At 34.3% G+C, this 23937-nt stretch overlaps 1 protein-coding gene across 21 annotated transcripts in view; it reads left to right on the top strand.

Moving 5' to 3' along the window:
* Window positions 1-1295: 1295 nt before the first annotated feature.
* LOC125666012 (leucine-rich repeat-containing protein 15-like) overlaps window positions 1296-23937 on the top strand; it is a 304143-nt gene continuing 281501 nt past the window's right edge. For 7 of the 21 annotated variants that reach the window (XM_056151265.1, XM_056151263.1, XM_056151255.1 and 4 more), the window contains exons 1-2: window positions 1349-1756; window positions 21199-21270. In XM_056151265.1, coding sequence (XP_056007240.1) covers window positions 1575-1756; window positions 21199-21270 — 254 coding nt within the window. In that variant the 5' untranslated portion in view covers window positions 1349-1574. Of the gene's footprint in view, window positions 1757-21198; window positions 21271-23937 lie in introns of all 21 variants that reach the window. The other 14 variants (XM_056151267.1, XM_056151262.1, XM_056151259.1 and 11 more) reach the window with 5 other exon arrangements.

The following is a 23937-nucleotide window of genomic DNA, read 5'->3' as shown; positions in this document are numbered from 1 at the left end:
ACATTTTGCATGTTTTAAATTGAGTCAGGCTATATCTTTGATTTTACAGTTGTTCCATCCGTCTCTTGTAAAGTCAGCATTTCACAAGTTCTTATGGTGGTTGTAATGATCAAATTTGCATATAAAACCTATCAATAGGTTGAATCATGTCTGACATATTTGCAACCCACTACTAGACCGTTCCTTGTGCATTGGTTTTGACTAGGACTACTCCCTTTACATGATCAAGATATCAGGCACACGGCGGGTTGATCTGTCAAAGGAGAAGTTTACTCCTCATACGTTATTCACCTGCTCCCGCTTCTGTTTTTTCCAAAGGTCCGCGTTTACCTTACTCAGCTATTCCGGCTGATGTTCAGGGTCTATATAGTCCAAACTATTACATTTGAAGCATTTCTTCTTCACTTTACTATTGGATTTTGACCCCCCCCCCCCAAATAAAAACAACATATGAATTGATTTAGTTTGCCAATTTCAACTAACATTGGGTCAAATGCTGTCTGACTTGTTTCATACCGATTGTTAGGCCATTCTTGGTACACCGATTTTGACTACGGATATCTCTGTTTACTTGATCAAGATATAGGATTCACGGCGGGTGTGACCGGTCGGCAGGGGATGCTTACTCCTCCTAAGCACCTGATCCCGCCTCTGGTGTGTCCAGGAGTCTGTGTTTGGCAAACTCTTTATTTTGTATTGCTTATAGGAATTATGAAATTGATCACTGTTCGTAAGCTTCACCTTTCACGCTCTCTTACCAGTCGTTATTCTAAAACTAATTTTTTGGGGGATAATTTTTTTTCACAAATATTGACAAAAGAACATTTGTCATTTTTTTCATAAGTCCTGTAAACACGCTTTACAACGAAACCACAACCATTTTTATCACTCAGTACAAGAGTGTATCACTCTTGTCACCAATGTAGTTTATCGATACTTGTAGTTTTTGCGTTGTAATATATGTCTCTTGAAAAAGACGTGGGTTGCGTCGGAAACTTGAGTTTTAAATAACCAACAGTGTCGTGGCCTTTTCAGTGCTTATATATATATATAAATATTTCAACAAAGTGTTTAAAGTTATATATATATATATATATATATATATATATATATATATATGAATGCAAATGCAAATGAAAGATACAAGTAACCGCTTTTGTTAAATCTTGAAAGTTTTTTTATGAGAGAAAGTCAACTCCGGAAAACACACACTAGTGTACGTTTAATAGCAACACTTGACATCAACACTTCAGATTAACAAACATATAATCAAAATAATTTTATGTGGTTGAGCTGATCTCATTTAACAAGAATGATAAATACTGGCTTGATTCCTCTACCCTATAGTTTTCAGTGATCAATATCTACCCCTACATTAATGATCATAAGTCACAGATCCAGATACTCAATGTTTATGTTTATTGTAGAAAAATATGTCTGTATACATATGACGTGCGCAAGGTCCCTGCGTTAGAATAAGGAAATATTTAGCTCTTGCACTAACAATGAAGACATGCTGAGTAGCTAGACTTTTATGAGAATAGAGAGACAACGTTATTCACCACATAGTAACGATGCAGCTGGTGGTTTGGGCGTTGGTAGTGCTCTCTGTGCTAAACAGCCAAGGAACGGATGCCTGTCCTGACCAGTGTAGTTGTAGTAAGGAAAGGTATCTCTGTGATGGAACTTACGTAGATTGTGACAGTAGAGGACTGACCGGAGTACCGACTAACATCCCCACGGACACCTGTTTCCTGTAAGTTATTCTAAGCATATTCGAAGTTATAACACTCATGAATAGCTATATATAGGTACTACATGTATTCAACTATAAAGCTATATGAATTATGTTATTCTACATAATGCTAAACAATTATTGTGAAAAGGTTAACGTCTTGTATTTCAAGACATGCATTTTAGACCAACGCACTATGTTGGGATTAATTCACTTCATTCCACGATTTCTATCAATTGATGATGGTTTTATATAATCCGTATACGTTATTTGTATGATCATGTAATATATTTGGCACATGAAGGTGCGAAGCGTCACAGTTCATACCCTCATATATGTTAAATTTTCTCTCCTACATTTATAAGCCACCACGACAAAATCAGGCTTGTTGAGTTTTACGTCATCATCGAGAAAATGACGTTAAAAGAAATATTAGACATCACGTTGTTTATTTGTTGACGTTGTTAATTGTGTGCAACATCAAGCTGTGTTCTGTGTTTTGTTTGGTATAAAACTGATTACATCGCCCTTTGTAATTTTTAAAGTAGAATTTTAAAAGTGATATAAAGTAATCAAACTTTAACAAAACGTATATGCAAAGATTTGTATCAGTAAAGAATGGATTGCTGTAATGCACAATGTAGCGAGATAAAAAGCCGTGTGTATACAAGCAGCATTCCTGTTTCATGGACTTTTGACAAGGACCTCGTATGCACAGTTATTGCATGACTTAAGTGCAGAAGAAATATCTTCACAAATCTTAGAATATATAAGTTGTGTATTTTGTTTGGTCGGCTTTGTCGAATACGAAAGTAGCAATTTAACGGGTGATGTTTAAACGCGGTGCGGAAGATGGAATGAAATGTAATGAGTTCGATTTTTGTTCTAACCAGCATGGCATTATCTACAAATTTACGTACATATTTTATAAATATCAATAAGATCATTGCTTTTGTTGCATGTGTTTCCGTGCAAGAGGATAGTATTTTACTATTTATACGAGAATATCGAGAAAACTACATGCATTGTGATTGTGTTAAGTCAAGAAAGAGCAGCGGTAATGATTTCCGTGCATATTTTGTGAATTTGCAAACGCGTTATAACCTACTTTAGAACATGCTATTCAATCTAATCATAGCTGAATAATAATTGAAATATGAAAAATAAATTGACCATTTTTTGAAAATTTAAATATAACTCTCACGACTTATTGCGGACATCGATAGTCGTTTTACTGCAATCTGTCATTATGATGTTGTCTTTTGCGATATGATATATCATGTATGGAAATAACGACAGAGTTCACTGTTATATACGTTGAAAGTGCTGGTAAAGTCACGAACATTACTAAAATATTGATGATTGGTTAGGCCAATCGATTTCACGATGGACCGGACACAATATCTGGTGAAACTCACTCATGAACTTAATTTTGTCTGATATATGAATGTCACAAGCATTTAGGAATGATAAATAAATGCATCCCGTCACCTTTGTCAAAGTCTGAATAAAAGATATTGCATTCACAAAGAAGTTTTTATTGCCCATATTGAATGAAGGAATGAAAAAGAACAAACTAAACGAATTGCTGCGTAATTCATCAATAATAGAATTTACGGGAAAAAATATGTTTAAAGAAATTTATATGGGATCCTTGAAATTAAAAACAATAAATTCACACTAATTTCTACATATACCTTATTATATATCCTGTGATTTTTAGCTCACCTGAGCTGAAAGCTCAAGTGAGCTTTTCTGATATCCTGTTGTCCGTCGTCTGCCCGTCCGTCCGTCCGTCTGTCTGTCTGTTCGTCTGTCTGTAAACGTTTTTTTCATTTTCGACTTCTCCAGCACCACTGGGCCAATTTCAACCAAACGTAGCCAAAAGCAGCCTTGGGTAAAGGGCTTTCGCGTTTGTTCAAAGGAAGGGCCATATCCCTTTCAAAGGGGAGATAATAAAAAAAAATGCAAAAATATTGTGGGGGTCATTTAAAAAAGCTTCTTCTCAAGAACCACTGGGCCCGAAGAGCTGAAATTTACATGAAAGCTTCCTGATATAGGGTAGATTCAAGTTTGTTAAAATCATGCCCCCTGGAGGTAAGATGGGGTCACAATAGGGGATCAAAGTCTTACATAAAAATATATATTAACAATTTTAAAAATCTTCTCAAGAAGCACTGAGACAGAAAAACTAATATTTAAATGGAAGCTTTCTGACATAGTGCAGATCCAAGTTTGTTCAAATCAAGCCCCTCCCCCCTCCCCCCGGGTGTAGGATGGGGCCACAAGGTGGGTGTCTACGTTTTGCATACAGATATATATATATGGGTAATTTTTTAAAAATATTCTTCTTAAGAACCACTAAGCCAGAAAAGCTGAGTTTAACATGAAAGCTTCCTGACATAGTTCAGATTCAAGTTTGTCAAAATCATGGTCCCGGGTTTACGATGGGGCCACAAGGGGGGATCAAAGTTTTACATACAAATATTGGGAAAATCCCTAAAACTCTTCTTCTCAATAACCATTGGGACAAAGAAGCTGACATTTACATGAAAGCTTTCTGATATAGTGAAGATTCAAGTTTGCAAAAACCATGGCCTCCAGGGGCAGGTTCGGGTCATAATAGGGACTAAGGTTTTGCATGCAAATACATATGCAAATACATATGGAAAATCTTCAGATATATACCAAGGTGACTCAGGTGAGCGATGTGGCCCATGGGTCTCTTGTTGGGCTTGGTTGTTAAACAAACCATGAAATTAAAAGAATACAGTATAGCTATGCTGGATTTTTTTTTTCGTTACACAGCGTAGTTATCAAACATATCGGCTCATTCGAAAAATTGACAATTGTAAATGAATCCACTTTTGAAAACAAAATTACAAAAGCCCATACCCATGTCTGTGTAGGTTTTGTTTTAGATGGTTTAAATCTCCATAGTACAAACATTAACCGTTCGTTCCCACAAATTTTGACGTCGCATGCCGACAATGGATACAACGAGAGGAGGAAAGCCGTGGTACAGAAAAGTTGATTATCCTTGCGAATTGATGTCCTTCCTCTATGTTTTATTGACTCAATTACAGGAAAAGCGGTAATTGTCAGTGCAAAGGAGGGAGGGGACATACATTTATAAACATTTGAACTAATCTTGTATTCGAAATTGAAAAAAAAAATGAACACCCCCACACAACCGTCCCTTCCTCAATAGCAATGAAAGAATAAGACATGCATGTTTCTATTACCCGTTTAAATTGTTATATTTCAATAGTTTCATTGATGTGTATGCATTTGTAATATGAACAGTCAGTTTAATACATGATCACGAGGGATTAAAATATTTATACTGAATTAAGGTAGCTTATTACACTAAAAATTTATCTAATGGATCGTTAATACACTTCCATTGAAGTATGATTTCACCATCGAAAGAGTGATGCAATTATTTGTGATTTTTTCCGGAATGATAAAAATGGTGTTTTGCTTGCAAATAAGAGATTCTTGAGTCTAAATTTCGTTGTGATTTTGTGTATGAAAGGTGAAGATAACGAACTACTAAAATATGCCTAAAATATTCAGATATAAACGACCTAATCTTTTTTAGAAAAAAAATATATATGAAAATTGAAAACGGTATTTGCTAACATTATTCTTAAATCTACGGATAAATCTTCCGGAAAAAAAAAATTGTCAGTTAGAAAAAGAGATATATCGAAGAATTCTCAGAATAAAAAGAAATTGAAACGAAATGACCACATTTTAGACATAATCACCATATTCAAAATGGAGAGAAAAATACCGACCCCGATCAAAATTGATAGAAATGACTAAAATAATCATATTGTTGGTAATTTTCTGATTACAATGTTCTTTTTTCTACTTTTTTATAATTCCAATCGGGCGTGGTTCAAATTAGAAAAATCGTAATAATTCTGAATTTTGACCATTTTATTTCAATTTCTTTTCAAAATCAATTTCTCTGATATATCTATTTTTATATTGACATGTTTTTGGTAGACTTAAAAAATCATATAAAATACTTGAAAACTTGTATCACTTTTTCGATGGCGAAATCATACTTCATAAGAGGTGTTTTAACGAGCCAGTAAAAAAAAAAAAATAGTGTAATGAGCTACCTGAAGCGAGTTACACGTATAAAGCTTTGAATTCAACGTATCAACAAATAGAGCTGTTGATCCAGTTAACATGCACTGTACATTAAATAAACTTCATTTATTTTATATCGATTAAGAAATTCGTTTCACAACTAATACTAGTTCAGAGATGCTGTGTAAAAAAAAAGTTTAATGCTAAATTTCTGAATTTCTAAGGATGTAAATTAATTCAAATTGATTACTTTTTCACCTTTTCATAGATATTACTTTTTTTCAATCATAACGTTTTTGTTTTTCTTCCATTTCTTTTTTTTTTTTGGAAGGGGGGTGCGTTATCGAGTACTGCGAATGGTAACTAAGGGATGTGACTGAATTTTTCAGAAATCAGAGGAAATTGGTCAAAAGGGAGGAAACCACCCCCACGCTACCTGGAAAAATATTTTCTGTCACTCTTGAGCAAACCCAGTATTTCGTTTTTGGTGTTTTATTTCTTTCGAAAAATTGAACCAATCGAAGGATTTCTTCTTAAAAGATGAAAAATCACATCCCTGAAGAATATAGATTACACATTTCGACAGTAGAAGGCATAATATATGTTATCAACTGTTTATCCTCAATAATTTTAACCTGAAAATTGAAGAAGGTAGTCGAGAGGGTAGTGATATCCGTGAGTCAACTGCATTTGCTGATAAAACAGGAAATAATTATCATTCACATTAACTAGTGTTCTTAAATCAAGGCTGGTTGTGATTAAATGTATGAATTGTATTTCATTACTACATTCATTCAATGCTGCAAGACCCATGCGTAGTTATGATAGTAAAAAATCGTTCTATTTACATTTTCCCCATTGCATCTTGGTTTTCTTTTTCGTTCAATTCCGTTTACCATTTCACGTTTTATCAACACCCTAAACCAGAGCAAACAATCAGTAGGAATAAGATTTAGTAAAATACCACTTTTATGTGATGAAGAAAGTCGTCGAAATACGCTAAAATCACCATCAATCTGTCATACGGCCTATCACCTTTGGTCGGCGCGGTTACGAATCCCGCTCACGCCGGTAAGTGAGAAAGTTTCACAGTTTACTTTCGGAAGGTCGGTGGTCTCTTGACTGGTACATTGTATCTGAGTTCCCTCTTCAACCAATAAAAACTGGGCTCCACCAGATAACTGAAAAACAGTTGAGTGTGGCGGAATAAAACAAAAACATTCAAAGAATATTAAAATTCCAGTGTGACGAAAAAACTCAATACGCCCTGTTTTCCGGTCGCTTATCACATTTACATTATACATTCCTTTCTTTATAATTTCACAGACTACTATATCTATCAATTCATATCCACGTTATTTTACAACTACAGGGCGTTGACCCTTCACGAATATACTAAAATTAAAACATATATATATTCTTAAATCAAACATAGGCCTTAGGAGAAAGCATGCATGTGTTACATTAAATTTGGAATTTTGGAACTATAAATATATGTGTCCGGGTTCGTGTCCGGATCCGTGTTTGCCCTCTTCTTAGTTTTGTAGAATTTCCAGGAATCTTGAGATTATTCCTCAACCTTAGATAAATGAAACGTCGTCGATGAAAGGTAAAGATAACGAACAGTGATCAATTTTACAATTCCTCTAAGCAAATACAGAATAGAGAGTTGAGAAAACATGGACTCCTGGATATCGATCTAAATGTTGAGTTGAAAAATTACATGAATATTGTCAATGACGTACTTCAGCATCTTTTAACAAATGACAAGGGGTTGAACTGTCTTCTTTCACTTCAGCGTTTCAAAAATGTTATCATCTTGATAATGATCTGATTTGCAAAAATGATTTTTCACTAGGTCTGACGTGTTTTTACCAGATGTTAGGATATTCTTTACATACTGACTTTAACTACAAATCTCTCCTTATACCTATTAAAAGCAGAGTGCGCATGGCGGATGTGACCAGTGAGCAGGGGATGCTTATTCCTTCTGTTTTGTCAAAGGGTCCGCGTTTGCCCTCCTATTGGTTTTGTTATTTTGGAAATTTATGAAATTCATCACTATCCGTTATCTGCACCATTCATACACAAGTCAAATGAAACGAAGACCTGATACAGATACATTGTACACTTTCTGTGAAAGACATATGCTTCTGAATACAACAGTCTAAAACTTCTATTTTATCGATCATTACATGGAGCTTCGCAATTCAAGCGGACGATTTGTATTGATGAAATACAATTTGGTATATAATTGAACAGGTTATTATTCGTTAGAATTTGTTATTGGAATAAACATTGAATAATGGTTATCTCGAAGAGTAGCAGGATTTGCAAAGTGACTTATATACATAAGAAAGTACATCATAATCGAAAACACAGCAAGGACTAGCCCTTGAAAACTATATAGGTGGGGTCAGATGCCTAACAGGAGTAAGCATGATATGTTGACCGTTAACCTATATAATGGTCCTGACCGAATGTAAGTCTTAATGTTTCACGTAAAACAATAAAGAAAATTTTCCCAGTATCTTTGGTGGTAGTGACATGTGTGTATAACTGCCTATGGAATACAGATTTTTAACAATTTAGACACATTAACTGTATTGATATTTACAAATAGCCTTCATGTTGTCTTTTTAAACTGGAACTTTGAAAACCCGATGCATCCTTTTAACGAAGTGCAATTCATGGTACCCTACCTCTTAAATACATTACACAATCCAGATGTCTTTCGAGGAAACTTTCACTATTACATATGTCAAAAACATGCTGATCAATCTGTGTCTTTTGGTTGGATTCCTCTATTGATACATTACGATCCATGATTTGATTTGGTCTTACATTGTTGCATAATAGTGCATAAATACAAATACTTTGGATATAATTTCCAACAAATGATAAAAACAAACTAATGTTGCATACACTTACATTAGTAATGTAGTAGTGAAATGCTGATATGTGTTGAAGTAAAATCTTTCTGATGCAATGATAAATATTTGTAGAATAGGAAATACTTGATCATTAATAACACTTGGTACAGAACCTGAAGCGTAGTACTACACCAGTGTGACAGTGAAGGAACGATAAGCGGTTTGAGAAGGAATGGTTTTGTTTAGGGAACGAACACTGAACGATTTTAACGAAACGGTTGTCGACCAGAATTGAATCAAGAACGAAACACTTTAAGGTGGAAAGCGAACATTTTTTGATCGAGAGCGGAACGCTTTAGGTCAAAATAGGAAAGAACAGTTTAGCCTCGATGTCAAATTCTGTCTTTCGAATTATTTCCGCTCTTTTTAAACGAAGGGTAAATATATCGGACAGTGATCGATCCCATAATTCCTATAAGCAATACAAAATAGATAGGTGTGCAAAAACGGACCCCTGAGCAAACCAGAGGTGGGGTCAGGTGCCTAGGAGGAGTCATCTTCGCAAACCAAGTGTCTAATCCGTTTACTCTCATCTCCCCTTTGGCGAATTTAGTCGCATTTCTAAGACTTCAAAATATCGCACTTTGGCTTTCCAAGGCATCCAATCAAATCGTGCCATAGAACCAGTTTGATTTAAGAAATGGCGGCCCCCATGTCTAGCCCATGCTCTTCCCTTTGCAATGACATTTTGTCTAAAAAAAAAAAAAACAAAGACGGGGGATTTTCGGAGAAATTTTTTGGGGTTTACAATCAACTTTTAGAGATAATCGATAATATACCTCACCCAAATGACGATAAAGGAGGGTTTGTGCTGGAATGAACTGAATAAACTCGGATACAATGAATACAATATCAAAACGAAAGTAGAAACGCTGAAATTTGAATGAATTGTTTTGATACGTGATTTACGCCTTAAGCACAAAAATGGCATAGACGTCCATCAAGTGTGCACAGATAATTAATAAACAATTTTATTGTTTTCATCTGTCAACTCCATTTTGTAAACGTACACATGCAACCAAAAATGAAATGCCTTATCTGATTGGTTAGATTTTGTTTTCGTCAAGAAGGATAACTCTCGAGATTCAGTCGCAACTAAATACACCAAGGGGTAGATGAGAGTAAGGGAATTGGACACTTGGCTTGTAAAAATGAGGAGGAGTAAACATCCTCTGTGGAATGGTCACACCCACCGTGAGCCCTACATCCTGATCAGGTAAACGGAGTTATCCGTAGTCAAAATCAGTGTGCCAAGAACGGTCTAATAATTGGTATGAAACACGTCAGACAGCATTTTACCCAATGATAAAGATAAAGTGTTATAAAAAGAAAAAGGCGCCCCCCCCCCCCCCAAAAAAAAACAAACCCAGACGTCATTAACGGTTCACTAAATAAATTATTTGAAAATGTTGCCATTCTAAGGTGGAAAATTCTGATGAAAATGAATTGAAACATGAATTACAGTTATACATATATATCCTTGACAAAGCTCAAACAGTTACTTATATACCATTATTCATACATCCATGGGGGTCATCGCAGGCCTGATTGTGATACAATTGTCACCGTATAACTAAAAAGGGCCAGTAGTTTCTTGACACAATTCTAAAATAAATATCAGTAATATCATTGCGTATATATTATAAAAATAATTCAGTTTCTAGATGTTTTAATTTATTTCTTTATGATTCAAGTAGTGGTTCGTACTTGTAAGTTCAGTAAACTGTGTTAAAATGTATTTATCACTCATTCATTTCTTTAAAAATGTTGGTACATATAATCACAATCTCGTAAGTCTAATGGAAAAGGTTGGAACTAGCGACAATTTATAGAAATATGACATTTTCATTGACGATTTATTGCATTTGGAATATTAAAGTATGTGAGATTTTGTAACAGCGAGTGTTTTAGCTAGTTATAAATCATCTAAAAGAAGTAGCCCTCATCATGTTGTTGGCATTGTTTGATGTGTAAATTTCAAATTTACGCTTTTTTGAAGATGTTCCTATTAAATGGATTATAGTCAATATTTATTAATGGACCAATGCACAATGCATGCAACGATTGTGCACATATCATGACACCAGTCGTTTATTCAAAATTGAATACTCTCCCCATTCACCACTTTAAATTGAAAATTGAATGCTATTGGTATTTTGAAATAAAAAATAACATTTACAAACATGACACACTATTCTGCTTAGTAGGGAGGTACGCACAGCATTGTTTAAACATCTGTGCTAAATTAATTGAGAATACATGTATGTTTGGTCTCCAATCGATACTCAAGTAAGTCCTGTTTTGACAAGGAAGCTACAGACCCCGAAGCGTACTACTACACCACTTGCACGGTGAACGCTTTGCACGAAACGCTGAACGATCTGCACGGAACAGTATGCGTGGCCTGCACGCTTTGATTTTTTTCTCGATATTATCTGGTTCAAATAGTTTCAATATAACTGCAGTATTCTAGATATTAAAAAAAGATTGAGAAAGAAATGATAATGATTTGTTTTAAATGATTGCTTATGTACGACGCGGTAAATTTCATTTTTGCTTATTAGATCAATAAATTCTGAACACCTTGGAATGAAAACAAATGCATTCTTTTTTAATTTCGGAAATAGAAAAGTATGCAAAAATTATATCTTCACGGAATACGCGCGTACGTTAAGGCAGGTTATGAATTTTTTTACTGGGATAAAATCCGCGAAACAATGTGACGTCATAATTGAAATAAGTATATCACTAAGTATATGTTAAATTCCGATTTTATTTTTTATATAAGTTTTATTTATGCATAAAATAAACCATGCAGCTACTAAGATCCAAAGAAATTCAAAATGCTATACTGCTGTTGTGTAATTTCTGTCTGATCGATATGAAAGTAAACTGATGACAGCATGACTATACATCGAGTGACGTTGACACATGCAAGGAATTTGTTATGTGTGCCATGCAAATATCGACAAAATATGGAGTATTTGAAATATATGGCATGGGATATATGGAATATGTATGTGAAAAGCTAAGGATTTATTGATATTAAGAAGGTATGTTGATATCATTCATTGACAACTTTGTTTAACGGAGAAAACATTCCATTTTGCATGTCGATCCGATTTTCCTCTGTCACAGACTGAAATAAAACTGCAAAAGTAGCACATTAGCCCGCATACTTTTAGAGATTTTTTATACACCGTTTAAAAGGTCATAAACTAATGTACACGGCAATTACTGATAGAATCCTCTGTTAAGAAAGCTTTTAAAGAAAACTACATAGCATCATGCAAATTGTAAAACATGAGCTAGATGGTTTCGTGTTTAAATGTTCAATAATTATTTCTTATTGAGAGTGGTAGGATTCTATCAGTAATTCTGATATACTATGGGTATTTTACCGTCATTATCGCCAGTTAGACCAATATTTGAATCTTCGGATAATGTGTTACTTTTACATTTTCTATTAAGGTACCCCCATGATCTATCTATAACAAAAATAGTTTTTAAGAGTTAGTAGCTCCCTCTCTCTATGTAAGACATAATTTAAAAATTGTGAAGTTTACGTGCATAAATGAAGCATGACCTGCCTTAACATACCCGCGTATTGATTAATCAACTTTTATTTGTTCATTGCTCTATTTAATTCATTGAAACTGAATATGAAATGATATCGTCTGTTTCGCTATTTTTGTGCATTTCTTTTGGGTGTCTTTAAAATACATTTGCAAATTCCAGGCCTCTTCGCAAAGACAGATGTTGAATAAACCTATACTGTACATTTTATATACATTTGTACGTGAATGAAAACGGATAAAATTATTTAAGGAAATTTCTCATCAGGAAAAATTGAAATATTTTTGGGCGGGGAGAGGGTTGTGAACGGTCTGCACAAAATGCTAGGCATGACATGCACGCTCTGATTTTTTATCGGCATTATTTGTTCCATCCTGGTGTTAGTTAAACAAGGAATATTTTTAATAACTTTCGAACACGTTGGGATAAAAGGAAATGAATATTTTTTAACTTCGGAAATACAGGGAGAAGATGCACAAATTGTATCGTCATGGAATATTGATATATTCAACTTTATGTATTCATTGCTTTATTAAATTCATTGAAAAAGTCTCGTCTGCTTCGCTAGTTTTGTTCATTCAATCTGAGTGCCGTTGAAACACTTGTGCAATATGTAATTCCAGGCCTCTTTTCAAAGACAGATCTTGAATAAATGTGAGAAAATGGTGTTGGATTTGCTCTGCCTGGTGGTTTTATAATAATTTGTTTTCTCTCGATTATTTGCAGATTTTTACTGTCATAGAGACATTTTGAAATAATTGGTCAAATTTCCCTACAATGTCTACCTGTCCTACATCCCATTCTGAAATGACTTGCACGATCTGTATGTTTCTAAGGGCGTGGTTTGAACGATCTGCACGTTTCTATGGGCGTGGCTTGATCCTGCACGGAACGATTCTTGCAATAAACGATTTGCACGAAACGGTGAACGGTTTGCACGGAACGGTGAACGATTTGCACAGTACGCTGAACTGTCTGTACGGAACGGTGAATGGTTTGTGCCTAACGAAACGAAACGATTTGGAGGTGTAATAGCACTCTTCAGGGTCTGTAATTACACCGGATAAATATAGTCCGTGTCCACTGATGCGTATGGGAGTGCACCGTTGCTCTAGCAATCCATAGTTTCTCAATTCACATCCACACTTCAAGACAACAGTAGTTGATCTTATAACAAATCAATAATGCATTTCATTTGTTTCAACAATTTCATAAAAAATAATTATTTTTAAAACAATTTCAGACTGAGCATGTAATTTGAAATTTTGCTAGTTTCGAAATTCCTTAGCTATCCGAACATGAATAAAAACTCTCAAATACACATTAGTTTTGAAGAGACATAATTTGTCGAAATGTGCATCTGGTGCATCAAAATTGGCACCGGATAAGTATTACATTATGACCCCTGGGTCGAGGCCTCTGCTGGTGGACTGTTAGTCCCCGAGGGCCTCAACAGTCCAGTAGCTAAGTATTTTGTTACTAGCTTGAAAATACAGATGTATATTTATTTGCTTTTATAAAATTTAGAAATTCATTTCCAAATTAAGGATTATCTCCCTAACGCATATCTCTTATCCTTCAACGAATTTAGCACACTGGTTTTGCCTATAATAGCTCTAAAACTTCATTATTATTTCGGATTTCAAACATTTCGGTTGAGCATCACTAACATAATTTGTCGAAATGTTCATCTGCTGCATCAAAAGTGGTACTGTATAAGTTTTACATTTTGTTCTTTTCATTAAGAAATTCGAATTGCCTTCTTGATTTCCAACCGAACCCTGTGTTGAAATATAATGACTCGAAAATGGTAAATGAGGTCCGAATTCCTATGCAGGAATGAACCGTTTGAGGAAACAAACAAATCGCTAACGAACAGTTTTACATTCCCTGATACGTTCAACCTCTTTTTGTGCGCTCATCATGTGTTCATCATGCGCTCACCGTTCACACTTTTGCGGTCACTGTTCACCAACTGCTCGCGTTCAACGTTCAGAAAGTATTTACGGTGCACTCACCATGCAATCACCGTTTGTTTGCCGTTCAATCTTTTGTCTGTGCATTGTCATTCGGAACACCAAAAGGAAAGGGTCAACTTTGACAGAGAGACAAACATGAAAAAAGAATGCGTGCGTAAAAGTAGAAAGAAGCTGTTTTATCCTTTCAGAAATTCTATAGTGAAGTCCAGAATATTTGCATTATCAACTGTGAAAATTCAAAGAAAACTCGAGGAAATGCACTTTGCATCAGAATCGGCGTGTATCATTTTTTCAAAGAGAAGGGAGATCGATTTAGCTTCTCAAAAATTCTTGACAAGGATTAAATCAAAGAAAAAATAATTGTACTAAACAATTTTATGTCATCTCCAAAATTTCAATTGTTAGGCGGATGGGGTAGAATAGAGATCTTGTACAGCTATTGCAGTTCTGAATGAGAGAGGAGAATGAAAGAGCATGTCGGTATGAATTGTTGCGAATGACTAGCGCCGGTGTATGTACAAAAATGAGACAGTTTCAGTAAATGTACACCTCCCCCTCACACACACACACATACGATTTCGTATTATCCAATTCGGGCAAACCAATTCCTTCACTTTGTAATTGAAAAGAAAACGATACCGCACTCTAATGTACACGTATGTCTAAATGTCATTTGAAACTGATTTAATAAGGATTTCACGCCTATATCTATGGGAGACATTGTGCATAAATGCATTTTCTGCTTTCGCAAAATACGAAACATTTGTATTGTTGTCTCTCAATACAAAGATGTATTTGTTTTTCTCGTACGTTTTTGTATTTGCATCACAAATGATACATTCGTTAAACATTCTAGTGTATTTCAACGTAGTAGTTCGGTTTTTTTGCCTCAAATATATACAAATATTAAACCATTTAAATGCAATCCTTGATGTCAATACTGATAATACTAATACATTTTATACTTACATAAATGCTGGAGTCATTGCTTTGGGTCTATATAGTTTCAATAAAGTGTATGAAACAAATTTTATATGTCCAATCTAAGTAGGAAGTGAATTTTATACAGTTTAGGAGCGTGAAGGTGTTAACACAGGGTACATATACAGTCTGTGATGTTTGACGTTTCTTGAATATACATGTATCTTGACTCACTTTGTTGGTTTCTGTTAATTACATGCATTTCAAACGACCGAGTTCGTAAACTTTGAAGCCATACAGGAACACCTGTAAATTATTGATGTCCTTATAGTGCTAAGTAATAGAGTGTATCTCCCCTCATATATTGTGCATTAAAAATAAATACCATGGGATATTAATCACAATCTAAAAGTATCCCGAGAAGACGTATCATTAAAAAAAATCAATTTTGATGATTCGTCAAGAAAAGGTCAAGCATTCTAAATATTATAGAATATGATTCGAAACAGGTATGTTCCCCTCTTTTTCCATGTATACATGTACATGTATCTGTACATGTAATACTTTACAGAATGTACACATGGAATTTCCTTTTTATTTTTGTATGATTGCTGCGTGAACTGGTGTGGAATCTGCGATCTTTTCATGAGAAATATACATTCAGTTCCTTTACAAAAAGGTACTTCGCTTTATTAAGACTAAACATATACAGAACTGTAGAACATGCAGTTTGCCACTTCTGGAATATTTCATAATATATCCATTGATTAAAATACTCATTATCACAACTGTATTTTACACAAATTTGCCATTAATTTCACATTTTGTAATCAGAAGATTTTCAAAATCATGGTTTTCAGTTTTAGACACATTTTATAATCCCATTCAATGGAATAGAACAATATGAATTACCGTACCTATACTGGATTTCTAAACTTCACAAAAAACTTTACAAATAAAGATACATTGCTGGATGGCGCAAATGTTTTAGCAAGCCCCTATCTTTGTTCCTTGCGAAAATATTAACAGCTGTAAAATAGAAAACAGAAACATACTGGGTCACAACATATGTCAGAGATAATGTATATCAAATGTAGATTTTAAAACATTTTAAGGTTTCATTTAGATTTGGAATCACAAAACTTTTCTCAAACCCACAACATCAAACCGTATGACTTTTCGACACTTTACACAACCACTCATCACGATAAATCAAAGACTAGACTTTAAGACATCAAGGATAGTTGTTTCTTCAGCAAAAATTGAAACAAAAAATATCCAAAATATTCGTATCTAGTGATCAGTCATCCAAGACATTACTGTGTTAACCATCACTCTTAATCCATGCACAAATACTCTGAAGTTAAAATAAAAGATGTTGGAGTTCCTCATCGATAATCTCTTCCTACACTTTGATGATCAGGTCTTCCAACAGCCTGTTAAAGATTCCATGGGCACGTATTGTGTCTCGTTTTTATATGACCTGTTTTCATATTCTTATGAAGCATATTTCTATCAAAAGCTTCTGTATGAGAAGAAAAATATCTTCCTGTTGACTTAAACTCAACATCTCGATACATCAATGCCGTTTTATCTTTTAAAAATATTCATTTTCATTCATATGTCGATTTGATATATCCCTGTGAATTTGAAAAAAAAAGACACTACAAATTCCACATCTGCTTCGCACTTAGATATTTTATTGAAAATATTTATTAACGGCAAACTAACAAGTGAAGTTTATGACAAATGGGATGAGTTTAACTTCCCCACCGTTAGCTTGCGATATGTATGTAGCAATTCTGTGCATGGCTCATGGTGCATTTATCGCATAATATTGAGTAAAGAATCCTTTTATAGTTTGAAATAAGGTCGGTAGTTATAAGTCAGTAGTTCATCTTTTGGCATTAGGCTTTATTTTTCAGCAAATGTGCATAAAAAAGTATTCCAAACCGTACATTTGTTTGATTTAGAATCATAGTTTGGAAACCTGTTTGTCCGTGGCTGAGTTAAGGCTTTCCTCATAAATACCAGTGCTGTAAAACATGTACTTTACCGCACTGGCACATTACATGACGTCACAATGACAAATACGTCATGCTGAAGGTAATGACGTACATATCTACATTCCTTTTGCGGTTGGAAATGTCAAAATATTTTTTTTTCGTTATTTACCACCGCTGTCAAACAATAAACCGCAATCGTGTAAAAGTTTCTGTCAAATGGGTTATATTAATTCTCTTTGATATTGAAATATTTTCAATTTCCTCTTTATATAACATACATGCTAAAGTAATATCCATATTATATTGTGATCTTGATATCGCCCCTAATCTACATGTATATAGTGACTTTCACAATGAACTCATTTGCATAAACAGGGTTTCCGTACATACAAATTTCATCATTGGCACGACACCCCGAGGTTTTTGAGTGAAAGATGTTTGATTTATGTGACATGTGAACTTCAGTGCAAAAGGAACGTTAGGGGAGCAAGTTGTGGCTTCAACAGAAAACATGTTTTTCGGGCTAGATTCAACTTCGTATATGCAAAAATCGCCGCATCTTGCATGTTCAATGCAAATATTAGACATGTTACAAGTCACAATAAACTTGCTCTCAGCACTTTTCAAATTAAGAAATTAATATGTTTTGAAGTAATATTAACTTCAAGTTGCATTGATACCTTGCCAATGGAACCATTTATACATACACGGTACGATTTTATCTTGATATTTGATCACGTGAAATACAGCTGATGTAGAGACTGTCGGTCTGGTGAAAAATGTATGGGAGGTCAATATGCACTTAATTATATATACATATTTATTTTTTGTATGAAAAGGTTGTGTGTACAGATTTTGTCAAAAATTGATCTGTTTATAATGTTTTTTTTACTCTAAAATATTTCTATGGCTCTACTTAACACAACTGCGTCAAGGATAAATTCCAAACCAATTGCTAATTAGCAGAAAAAGTTGTGATGTAATCAATCGCTTAGGATACACAGATAACATTACCATATGATAATATAGCATTGTTAAATACATGTGGATACGGGACGGTGATGAAGAAGAACCTGAAATTATCCCATTTGCCATGAGGTTGCTGTATTTGTTTACAATCAACGCCTGCGTTCTGCGGAAACAAATCCAACTAAACAACTAATTTGAAATATATTTTGTTGCTTTTATTTCAAGTTGACAAAACATCTCTAGTTAACATATGGATGGAAATTATTATCTTTATAAAATAGATAAACCATCGTTGATGGATCTAATTATTGTGTTTAAATTTATTTATTTACATTTTACGTTTTGTCATTTTTCGTTATATTCCGTAAATACATTTCGCGGGTTTTTGAGCTCATGCACGATCGCTTTTGCGCTTAGCATATATACTACTACTGGTCAGTTTTCGAGCAGTGTGAGGTTCGTTACAACCAACAAAGGTCTCTTTTATATTTCTGTGGCTTAGCCTTCCCTCCCACCCAGCCCATTATCGGTTTTGATTTCTTATGCTTTCATTAGTGATTTTTGTGTGTGCAGATTTGTCGATTTGATGTTGCTAATTAAAAGCGATCTTGTAACGAACGCAACCAGACTATTCACTTTCTGTTTTGTTTTATTATAAAATAGTCAAGAACATATTTATTTTCGGACGAGGGCACTGAGGGAGAAAATGACCGTATTTAGTGCAAATGCCATTCTCTAGAAAATTGATTCCGTTTACAGAATTAAGTATTCCATCATTGTAGCGTTGATCAATTAAGGCTAATCATGCTTTTTTTACTATTCGGATGCATGAGTAGCAATCAAAGAACAGCATTACCGAATAGATTATTTGATGCATTCACGAATCTAAAAGCACTATACATATATCTATATGGATACAAATTATTTTTAACGCAAATGAATCATGTTAATGAGAGTAAATGTAGGAAAGTTGTATTGCTCTGAAAACTATTTTGATATATTTACGTCATCATGACAATGACCCAAAAATCTATTTCAGAGCAGCATACACCTGGAGATGACTAATGTGAAATACAATAATTAATTGCTTCATGTATTATAATAGTGCAAGTGTTCTTGAAAGTCATTGATAGTATTTCTGACATCACGATATATCATGCTTTTTGACACCTTAAATACATTTTAGATGAAAATGCGAAGTTTCTGAACAGTGATCTATGAACAAGTGAAAAAAATAAACAATGATACATCTTATGAAAGGTGAAGATAACAGCAGTGATCAATCTGATAACTCCTATAAGCAATACACAATAGAGAGTTTGGTAAACACGTACTCCTGGAGGTAATAAAGACGGGATCAGGTACCTAGAAGAAGTAAGCATCCCCAGTCGACCGATCACATCCACCATGAGCCTTATATCTTGCTCAGGTAAACATAGTTATCCGTAGTCAAAGTCAGGGTGCCAATAAGGACCTAACAATCGTTATGAAACACGTCGGACAGCACTTATCCCAACCACATGGTGTACTGGCAAACTAGATCGCTACAATGACCACGGACGTTCCGAAATGTTGACTTTAAAGGAGATTGTTGAAACCCCTGTACAATCAACTTATTTGTCAATAGCCTGCTTCGATTTAGAAATGGCCATAATTAGGGCAAGCTCTTGCGTGCGTATCTAATCAGTTGAGCGACATAAACACCATAAGCAGGTGATAATGGAATAATGTTATATAAATATGGGAAATTGAAATTGGAAAAGCTGAAATCATCCCGTTTGTCATAAAAGAGGAAAGACGGACCTCTGGAAATACCAGAGATGGGATTCAAGATTTTTAATATTAACACTGGGCATAAAAAGTATTTAAGATAAACAGAGACTCGTTTATGTATAGCAACATATATACTGTCCGCTTCTTGGCGAGGTGGAGTAAAACTGAAAACTGAATAAGGAATCAATCTTACGTATCTTGATATCTGTTTGAAATATTTATCTACACAATGTTGTAAATTATGTTAAGAATAAAAAGGTGAAAATAACAAGGAGTGATCGATCTCATGACTCCTATATACTCTCTGTCTTGTTGGGGTTTATCAAGCTGAATAGTATGACACATCTTTAGTGATCTACATGTGTAGACAAAATTAATGCGCTTCCTGAATTGTATTTGATACATAGTCAGTTTATGATGATCTTTTTTGTGATGAAATTGTATGGAAAAAAAACTAATTTAAAGTATAAACTGCTACAAACATTCTGTCAACATGACTACATATTCTGAGAACAGTTGATAGACCATAACTCCTAAAACCACAAAACACATTGATGAAAATACTATCAAAATAGTATAATGTTGAGTACAACAATAGTTTATATTTTATAGTTTGAAATAAAAACAAAATATAAGTAAATATAACCTTTTTCAACATGGAGGCATTTTAAGCACATTTTCATATACATTATTGCACAAATTACTTTCTATTTATCTAAAACTTGTTTTGAATTAGCGAGAAATTAGAAATCAAATTGATGATAACCAGAAAATGCAGTTTTTAATTACATCAAATGAGATATGTTGGTATGACAAACAAGTGATAATGGAATATCACTACATGTATATAGGAAGCTGACGTTGGATAACTTGAATTTATCCCATTTGTCATAAAGTTGATGTCTTCCTACATCAATGTTAACATCTCCCTTCTGTAAAGAAAAAGGATCTAACTATAAAACAAATGTGGGGAATTATGTCGTATTCTTATCTTGATTTGACTGGATAATTTGTAATAATCATATAATTTGAAATGTGTGTTAGAAAATAAAGAAACCTTTGTTGATGGATTTATTTTTGTTTATAAAGCCACACTCATTGTCATTATTATTTTCTTGCATTTTGAGTTTACAGAATGATATATTCCAGCATTGTAGTGTTGATCAACTAAGCTTAATTGGGAAATATTTATGATTCAGAGACCTGGATTCCAATCAAATAACAACGTTACCAAATGGAATATTTGATGCACTGACGAGTCTGCAGACATTGTAAGTATATCTATAAAAATACCAATTATCTGTATGACAAGTTAATAATATCAGTGAGAGGGATTATGCGAACAGTGTATCCATATGAAAACATCACCCTGACAATGATATAAAATATCTTTCAGACAATCATACAACATTAAATTATTCACTTGTAATACAGTAATTAATCATCTCATGAATAATTATAGTTCAGGTTATGTCGTATGCGCCATTGATAGTGCAACTGACATCTCGATGAGGCATACTGTGTGATAAGAGGACAAAATACCGAATATGTGATCACTACACAAATTTATCATGAGTTATACCTTGTGAGAACTTAGCTGAGATGAAGAGGTTAAGAAACCGAACGGTGATCAATGATCAAGGGAACATAATAAATTGTTATGAATTTTGTAAATTCCGTATGCGATACAAAATTTAAAGAATTTTACAACGCAAGCAATTTCTCAGTATTTTTCCTTTTCCTCGTCTCAATATCGGTACTGGATATCAAAACAGGAGGTAAGGGAAATAAAACAATCTCAGACAAAACGCAATACAGGGTACGGAATTTCAACAACATATAAATACATATGAAGAACGTATGTGTTGTTGTATATATCAAGCAAATCATCAACATTTAGGTAAATACCTATATCTATTTTTTATTTTAACACGTAACGCATTCCAAAAGACCTACGAGCATTTCAAGTAACTTTTATAATATACATATTGCACAATAACAATCCTCATCTTGTCTTGAGTGACCTTTAGATAGACGTCCCTTGGCCTTTATTAGTATCATGTATACTATGCAAAGTGAAGATAACGAACAGTGATCATTTTCATAGCTCCTACAAGCAATACAAAATAGATAGTTGGGCAAACACGGACCCCTGGACACACCAGAGGTGGGATCAGGTGCCCAGGAGGAGCAAGCATCCCCTGCTGACCGGTCACACCCGCCGTGAGCCCCATATCCTGATCAGGTAAACGGAGTTATCCGCAGTCAAATCAGTGTGCTAAGAACGGCTTAACAATCGGTATGAAACACGTCAGACAGCATTTCACCCAATGGGAGGTTGTATTGACGAACTCGATCGTTATAACGACCATAGAATTTGCGAAATGCTGACTTCAATCGAGACTGTTGAAATCCCTGTACCATCAACTTTTTTGTCAGTAGCTTACCTCGATTTAAAAACTGACTATACCCAGAACAAGCTCTTGCATATGGAATATGTATTCTTAGTTTAAAATTTATAGCATAAATGAACATGTTTTCGCAAATTTCAATTTATGTGTTCAGTTTAGAAATTCTATTCTGCATGAAAACTTATGTCCTAGAGCTGGATTTACACAACCATATGATAAATTCTCGCCAGGTTCACTCAAGAACTCTAAATTGCCTCCTTAACACTGACGATTTCTAACTATTCGTTTATACGGTCCATGACGCAAAATAATATATTTGGTACGATATACGACAGTCTCCTCCGTAGCAGGATATCACTACTCTGACGGTGTAGGACACGGTCCTCATCATGTTGTGTTGCCGTCTGTACCAACATTCTGTGTTCTGTCCTACCTATCAATTTGAACATTAAATGTACTTAAGGTATTGATGATTTTGAGCAGCTGTACTTCAGCGTCACTATCAGTGTCATTTCTCTTTGGCCTACATCTTCTTTAGAGCCAATATTTAAGAATATTTTACCTTACGTGTCTTATAATGAACAGTTAGATGGATGCTTGCTGTATCATTTGTGTACACATCTTAAAACGTAATATTGTCCATCCATACTTTAGTCTTATTTTTTTGCTTTAATCAATATTTGGTCTTCTAAATTGTGTTACCTCTGCTTTGAATAACGAAAATATAAATGCAACTCCTGACTATTTAGGTGGTTATCATCTTAACCACTAATCACCCATGAATATAAACTCGGTTCGATATGTCAAGTGTAATTAATTAGATCAGCTAGGATATCAAATTGACGAGATGCATAGGTTGACCAGATAGATATGATCTACCATAGTACCGAAAGTATTTTCATAAAATTGAAGATTCCGTTCGTATGCCATTTGATATATTTTGATTAACAGTTAAGCATTTTTTGTAAATTGAATAAAGATTAATAACCAATGTAAATATCAAATTCCATCCTTGTGCTTTTTAATGAAATCGTTTTCTATTTTTTTTTTTTTTTTACATCGCCCTGTGAATATTACAGAATCTGTATCACACTGGAATACACTAGTTAATTACTCTTTGTTATTCATCCCATGTATCATTATAGTGTAGGTATTGTGATATGTTACACCCCAAACCGTCGCCCGGCATCCCAAATCGTTACACCGTCGACAATTTGGGAAAAAATTGTACTATCATTAAGGGCGAGGATTTGGGATGTACTATTTTACACCCCAAATCTTCGCCCGTCCTAAACCGCCGCTCCCTAATATTTTATTGACATTTTAAGGATAGATTACACATAAATTATTTTATTTTATTTGATATGGGGATACATAGGTTTCACTTGGTATATTTGTCTGTCTGTTCTCACCCATATTTCTAGTGTTTGTCGACGTATTGCACTGCAACTTTTTATGTAGATTACACGTATCCCTCTGACATGCCTCCCCGAAAATGAAAATTTTGGAATGAGAGCTTAAAGCACC

This window comes from Ostrea edulis, chromosome 10 (genome assembly GCF_947568905.1).
Source record: "Ostrea edulis chromosome 10, xbOstEdul1.1, whole genome shotgun sequence".
In the NCBI taxonomy this organism is placed as follows: Eukaryota; Metazoa; Mollusca; class Bivalvia; order Ostreida; family Ostreidae; genus Ostrea; species Ostrea edulis.
This window is presented reverse-complemented; position numbering and strand designations above follow the sequence as displayed.